Source organism: Barbatula barbatula (genome assembly GCF_947034865.1).
Source record: "Barbatula barbatula genome assembly, chromosome: 7".
NCBI classification, from domain to species: domain Eukaryota; kingdom Metazoa; phylum Chordata; class Actinopteri; order Cypriniformes; family Nemacheilidae; genus Barbatula; species Barbatula barbatula.
In genome coordinates, this window is record NC_136770.1 from 15391303 (window position 1) to 15399436 (window position 8134).

At 37.0% G+C, this 8134-nt stretch overlaps 1 protein-coding gene across 2 annotated transcripts in view; it reads right to left on the reverse strand.

Moving 5' to 3' along the window:
* Positions 1–6894, reverse strand: part of slc9a7 (solute carrier family 9 member 7) — a 39832-nt gene extending 32938 nt beyond the window's left edge. For both annotated transcript variants that reach the window (XM_079460777.1, XM_079460776.1), the window contains exons 1-3: positions 6541–6894; positions 1229–1431; positions 926–1003 (exon numbers count right to left, since the gene is read on the reverse strand). In XM_079460777.1, the coding sequence (XP_079316903.1) occupies positions 926–1003; positions 1229–1431; positions 6541–6826 (567 nt within the window). In that variant the 5' untranslated portion in view covers positions 6827–6894. The remainder of the gene's footprint in view (positions 1–925; positions 1004–1228; positions 1432–6540) is intronic.
* Between the last annotated feature and the right edge of the window lie 1240 nt (positions 6895–8134).

The window sequence follows — 8134 nt, forward strand, 5'->3', positions numbered from 1 at the left end:
ACTGCACGCTTTAACATGTTACAAGTGACCTGTCTGTATCTTACTATACGAGTCCATGAACTTCATCCACAGAATTTATTTTACGAGCATTTCAGCGTTTAAGTGAAGCTAGTGTCAAACACACAAAACTCAAGCGTCTTTGCGACGACCCACCAAAATAAAAGAAACCTAATTTGAAGCAGATGATGAAATAATTAACTTGTAGTAAATGTATAAACTGTAGTAAACACTAAAGTATACTGTTTGGTAACCAAAAAACCTCCCCATTGACATCTACTGTATGGACACAAAAATAAAGGGGACCAACAGTTGCCGACCTTGAAAAATATCTTCTGTGTTCTGCAAAAGAAAGACAGACATGCAGGTTTGAAATGACAAGAGGGCCTTTGCAAAGTGAAAGAATGTTCAATTCGAAGGTGAACTATTCCTATTAAACCAGAACCCACATGATATTCACCTGACACGCTGCTGAAGCAACAATACACAAAAGGGGGAAATACGCAAGCAGATACTGTATGTGGCTAATTCATAGGTCTTCATACCAGAACGGTTTGTGCGCCAATGAGCTTTGTGATAGTTCCATAAATAGGCTCCAGAAACACTGTAAGCCATTGATTAAGAGGTCATGAAGAGCAATAATGCTAAACACTAAAACCGATCTGGTCACACAAAGGTCAAGGTCTGACTGCGTGTTCAAATAAGCCCAGAATAATTTAAACAATGACGCACTTCAGAAGGTGCCAATCACACTCAAATCACAGAGACGTGGTCTGAATCACACATCTGCCCCGGGGTTAAACTTCCACTCGAGCACAGTGAGAGAACAGATATCAGGTCTCACAATATGAAAATGAACAGAGATAAAGAAGAGCTTTCAGAGATGAATACCCTACTGAACAGGTGAAGCGAAAGCTGTCACTCGTACCTTCTTCAGGCTGTATCCCCCGTGAAATATGATGGGAGGTAGAAGAATGTTGAAGAACACCTCTGGGTCAAATGTCAACTGCAAGCAAATAGTAGATGAATTAAACATTTTATTAGAGTATTTTAACTGTAGGTTTCATATTATTTATTACATTGAGTAGTTAGAGGAAATTTACACAAAATTCATTCATTAAAGTTATGTCATTCATTTGATACACCTCAAAAAGAACACGTAGCATGTTTAACCTGTACTGCCAATGTATCACACGTCAGTGTTTGTATAGTTGTGTGTGTGTGTGTGTACCTTGCGCAGCATATCATTCTGCTCCACATTATGGATCTCTCTGGAGTTGATCTCCCCCTTGAGAGCGTACTCGAAAAACTTTCCGCTAACGTTGAGGAGCAGTGTGCTGACAGGGCCCTGCTTCAGAGAGCAGCTTGGAGGAGTTTTGTTATGGTAGCTGGTGGAGGGGATGCCATACCGCAAAATAACCCCCACCAACAGACCTGCCCACAGACGGAGAAAAGATGATAAAGCACTAACATACATATATAGTACACAAACCAAAAACTTTGATCACACAAATGTTAAACGGACAGTTCATCCAGAAATTTCTGTCATCATTTACTCACCCTCAGGTTGTTCATAACTTGTTTACATTACTTTTCTCTGCTAAACACAAACGAAGATATCTGGAAGAATAAGTATTAACCAAACAGACCTCATCCCCTTTTAGTGCCAGGGAAAATAAATACTATGGGAGTGAATAAAGGATGAGATCTGTTTGGTTACTACTTATTCTTCCAGATATCTTCGTTTGTGTTACGTTTTAACATCACATACAGTGCATACAGCCATTGTCTCAAGCGGGAGTGATCAGATGGGTATAATAGGAAATGTACTGGTTTTAATTGAAACTCTACTGGTGTGTTTTCTATTGGTGGGTATTGGGATGTTAAAAAAAATACTGCTTGCTCTGGACCACCTTGGGTATTTTTTATTATCATTTGTATCGAAATACATTGCAATAAATTGTATTGGGACTTATCTAGCGTGATATGTATCGTATCGCGATACCTTTGCCAGCCCTACTGACACTGCAAAATATTACATTCTTACTAGGCATTTTTGTATTGTTTTTTAGTAAAAATATCTTAACATTCTAAAATCATGATACATTTTCTGGACACGAAAAGTGACCAAAGATATTTAGTCTTGTTTTATAAAAGCAAAACAATGGGGAGAGAAAAATAAACTGGCTAAAATGAATATTATCGTTTGTTTTAGATGTAATGCAATGTGATCACACGATTTAAGGTTCAAAAACGCTGTATTTTACACATAGCGCCAATGTTTGGACCTCCTCTTTGCTCCGCCTCTCTGAAACGCACGGATTTCTTCCAAAGCTCATCGCTCTATATAACAATATAAAATCTCACTGTACAATATTTTATTAAATATTTTAAACAACAAATGATGACTTTGACCCGTGCCATAAAGCATCCTCTCTTCTTTATCCTCCAAGCAACGTTTATGATTATAGTATGAGATGACTCAAGTGACCTAAAATCCCTTTTATAAAATAATATTGTTACATCCCTATTTAAGGTATTTTTACTAGAAGACAAGACAAAATTCTTCTTAAGTGTCTTACTCTGCAAAAAAAGGACATTCTTAAGAGGGTTGTCTTTTCACATTTAAGTGTGAAAGTATTGTAACAAAGTAAAATATCTGTAAGTAGTTTTCCCTAAAGACTGTAAACACTTTGTGGAGTTTAACCTGTTAAAGTCTGGCTTAACCAATGACGTTGATGCTTTAGAGAGGGAGTTCCCTTTTCCCGAAGTACTGAAAGATATAAAAGAAGTGATACAAGGTGTTATTCTGAAAAAAAATCCTATAGCTCAACGGGTAGAGCGTTGCTTTATCAATGTTAATGAACTGAAAGTGAAATAATATATGGGGAATTTCATGCAGAAGTCAACCTTTCCTTCAACAAATAACATTTTTACAATATTGATAGCACAGATGTCAACATTTAGTGATTTAAACACCCAATGTGAGATCTCAAAGTTTTAACAGTACATATTCCTCATTAAGAGACACATGAAAATGTAAATATATCAAGTACTTTATGTTCAATATAGGGCCATCAAAGAGCCACGTTTTTATTGGTTATTATTGTTTCTGGTTTGTACATTTAAATTCCTAGAAATGCTACAAAGTAGCTTATGCTGTCTCTCAAAAACGTATTTTCTTTATCGCATCCATAACACAGGTTTATTTCACTATTTATCAAAAAAGGAAACTATTGCATAGCAAAAACGGATATTTTGAAGATGTTTAGACTCTACCAACAAATATAAACACATTGTTCAGTACATTATACATTCGCCAAGCTTTTGTTAATGTCACCTCCATAACAAAATATCAAATGCAAAATATCACTTCCATTACAGCCCATTTGCTACTTGTGCATTTACCCTGTAAATTTCTGTGATGCCAAAGAGTAAACGTGCTGTGTGAAATCAGTTGGAGGGTATTTCCATACCAGTACCAGGGGAAGACAAGAGCACACAGTGTATGGGCTAAAGATAAAAAAAACACAAAAAAGGTTGTGAAAACCACCTTTCGCACAACCTAATTTTAAAAGTACCTAACACATACAGTATCACAACAACAGAAGCTCACTTTATAAAAGTTAAATTTGGGAGGAAAACTGAAAATATGTTAAATGAGCTGAGAGTACACATAAAACGTTTAAAAAATAATAATATTGACTGTTATCAAACAAGTTTTCCAAATACTCCAATCTACAATTCATAAATTTAGAAACGGGCAAAGACAATGAGTGACCTCAGACATCTCTCGTCCAATCAGAATCAGACTAATGCAGCTTAGTGTTGGTCTTCCAACGTACAGTTGAGTACAAGCAGTACACCACAGCTTGACAAAATTACCGGGAGCGTCTGATGCTCTCCAGAGATGGAAATGGAAAGGCAGAAAGCCCCTAACAGCCATTTGCAACATACTTTCCAATAGTACACAATGTGTGTAGAATCATGCCAACCGTAGTAACACAGGCCTCTGTCCAATACGTCAGCAGATGTCTCATTTGCGAGAGCGTGTCAAGCGCCATTTAAAATGGAAAAAAAATACAACCCTGAGCCAAGCAGGTAGGTTTAATGCAGCGACACATGACTTGGATTGGAACCTGCTTTATGTTGCTGTGCATTATGCATCTCCAAGAGACACATCGATGATAGACAAATGATTAACTAATGATGAGTAGAATGAGGCATACTATGAAAGCTAATTACACACGGGAAGGCCTAACACTTGATGGATAGGGCAGCACAAGAGTAAAAGAGCCAGGTTAGTCTATTCAGGAAGTAATACAGCAAAACTGGCCTTGACCATGTAAAAATTTGCTTTGGTCAGAAGCATCCAAGTTCATTAATGACAAAAGCAAAACGTTGTGATGGAACCTTGAAAATTATCATAAAAACATATGGCTTTTAAAATTATTTTGCACCATACTGCCTTTTTTACATCTGTACATTTGACTATAAACTGTATACTGTGTAGACGTATTCTGCACATCTTAACCTGACAAGTAAGACTGTACAGTTACACTGCATTCCCAGGCTTTTATAGCAGATGTCAACTTGTTGAATGTGGTCCTTTTGAAGGTTGGCATAATAAAAAAATGAGACAGGATTATTATAATAATTGTCTAATTTAGGGCTGTGAACCATGATAGACAACGATACCCGTCAAAATGGTCTTATCATCATTTAAAGGTTTGACTTAAATCAGGAACCAGACACAACGCAACGTGAATATCAGACACCCGAGAACCAATGAGATTTATCCTTGAGATATATGAAGCCAGTGTATAATACTGGGTTCATTCTTAATAATATTTGCAACAGTTGTCCCATGAACATCAAGCTGCTTGGAGATGGTCTTGTAACCTTTACCTTTACCATGCTTGTCTATTATTTTCTTTCTTTCTTAGCTCCTCAGACTTAAATATCACTATTATCCAATTATGTATTCTCTTTTCTAAGGGGTACCAACAAATGTGTCCGGACCCTTTTAGAATAAGCAATAATTCATCACTTTCCACAGCTTCTTTGCTTTATTCTATGACATACTAAAGACATGCAAGTATACATGATACAATCTTTTAATTATATCACTCTTCAGGAGGAATGAAGCACTATTTCAATGAGCTGTAAGGTAACCAACTCATTTGAGCACGTCTCTATGTTATACAAGGAATCACAAAGTACAGTTTTGTGCGGATATATATGCGTTTGAGGCTTTAGAAAGGGGCCAATTGCCAAGCTTGGAACAGGACATCTTTAAAATGACTCAACTTATGTCCGACTGAAGAAAGAAAGGTATTTACTTAATTTTCTTTAATATTGAAAAGATCAGAATATTCAAATTTTGTCCAGATTCTAATAACAGACTTTGCAGAAAAGCTCATAGCCTTGCATGCTTTACTGCAAATGAAACAGTCAAAACACTGTCTGTTAAAGTAGCCTTTGGCAAAAGGAATGTTTAACTAAATCAGACAGGCCAATAAAACAAATAGCTTCATAAATCTTAACAACCCGCAAAAATAACAACCATAACTCAGTAAATTGACTTAAAACCAGTCTAAGCAATACTTATGTATTTTAAATTAAAGTATCCATCCGATGATGAGAGATCTCGTTTTTACTGAAGGCAAAATAAACTTCAAAGTAAACGTAGACTGTGCCGTGCATTATTCAGGGCTTACACATTTTATTTACATGACGTTTCAGTTGTTTGTGATATCCTTATAAAATATTTGCGCAGCATGATAACAACACTATATTCACAGTACTAAATGTCTGATGCTTTATTATTTCCCCGGACTGGAATGTTTCATTTTTCAATTCCCTAATATATCAAAAACGCAATTCCAATTACCATGACTGTAGTGGCAGCACAGTGATAAAACGACAAATAAAGTAAGAAAGTGGATTTGTGACCAATGCAAATATGTCAGACAGAAAACTTCACACTCAACATTCCAGTAAACTGTCAAGCACGTGTACAATATCTTAGTTTCATCATATGACATGTCTATAACCTTATAGAACATGTCATCATGAGGAATTCAATGATAACTTCCTACACATACAAGACATTATGCAACGCCAATACATTGCATGTGTTGCATGTAAATCCAGTGTGTGTCTGATTTTGTAACATTCAAGAAAACTATTCTACATCCATCAAAACAATCACTCCGCAATACTATTGTCATATAGTGATATACGGTCGGTCAGGTTTCCATTAGCAATGGTTCAAGCTAGCAAGCGGCTACAGAGGTTCATTCATATAAGGCTTAGCTAAGCGTTTACACGATGGCTGTGTCTCAAGTCCTAGCATGCATGCTCTCTGCATAGACAGCAACGTTAAATGCACCAAAAAGATGTGCTCGTCATGTCTACAAACGAGTCAGCTTGGACGGGTCTCAAAATCCTGCCTAGGTAACGTTAGGCAGCTAAGTAGGTTTAAAGCCACATCCGACCTCTTAACGCGTTTCGTTGCCTTTGAAAACACGCATGTCTCACCGTATATCATCGCCAGTCCGGTTTCGTGCAGGAAACGCACTCTTCTGTGTTTGAAGAGCCATATCGTGAGGATGGTGAGTGTCAAAAGCAAAATGAATGTGAGTAAATTCACGCTGTCCTGCCTGTGACTTTCCTCTGCCTCTTTCTCCGTGGCAAGTTCCTCCATGCCGCCGTCATCTGCTCTTATCCGACAGCATTGGCTTACAATGAAGATTAAAATAGGAAAAAGTGAGCCGTGTCCGAGTATATATGCTGTCGACGGCTTTGGTGCTGCGGCCGCCTCCATGGTGCAGGATGCTGGGTTTCCACACTGGCTGCGTCAGGTAGCCAGAGAGAAAATGAGGCGGATGCATCACACAGCAACCAGCAGCTCAGGCTTTTAAAGATACACGCACACACTGATAGGCTACTCAGCAGAAACGCCTGCTGAGGAAAATGCCGGGGATGAGGACACAACACATACGTACAGTACATCTAATGTTCATAAGCAATGTTATAGTGTCTTAAAAATTATTGTAAATCACACTGACGTCAGTGTCAATCGTTCACAGTGTACATTAAAACAGTTGTATTTTTGGGTGGCTTTCTGATGACTTTTTAAAGACAAATGCTTTAAACGTGTCTCAATCACTCATGAGCTTGTTTTGAAGCTGTTTGAAGCCCTATTACTGCTTCCAATGTCTAGATGTCAAACTGATGGAAGCAAACAGAAATGTATGAATTCCCATATTTTTGTTGGGAAGCAATAGGTCACTCAAACGTTATTCACCCTCATGTCATCCCATGATGTAAATGACTTGAAACAGACACATTTGCACATATTGAAATGCCGTAACGTTATCTTCTTATATGGAAGAAAACATGTCAAAGGTCAAAAAAGCACATTTACCATTAAATGAATACAATGACTCCAGTAGATAAGCGAAACCATTGGATTGTGAGAAAAAAAATGTTAAGCTTATTTAGCCGTCAATATGTAGCAGTTCATCTCAGATGGCAGAGTATTTTCAAATTTCTTGAATCTATTTTCAAATTTCAGTGAACTACAGTACTATTAAGTTAGTTTTTACATGAATGATTTGATCCCTCGCTGTTTTTATCAATACATTCATGATGTCTACTGTTAAGTAGTTTAATCTTCAAAATAATGGTTTTGTGTCATGTTGATTCACAGAAAATAACAATGGTGCACATTCAGCAGATCCCAGAACAACAATTTCCTTTTCCTCCGTTTTGTGTAATGTTCAACTCAGCATTTTCTCTTAAACCAAACAAGGCCACTTAACAACCTCTGCGCTTTAAAAAGGCAATTTAACCAATTTTCTGATGTCCTAGCAAATATATGTTACATATCCTAACTATATACTATATTGCATAATCTGTCATTTAAATATTTAGCTTTGTTTATTTTATTTTATAATCCTCAAACAAAAGCTTATATATTTAGCATTATTTGTCTCAAAGTTATCAGCAGTGGTTATTTATGTAATTAAGTTATTGTCAAGTATCTGTGATATGACTGCCAACTGAAAGTGAAAGGGGAACAAACCACAGGATATAGAGCAAATGACCCCTAGCTGCTGTGTTACTTTCC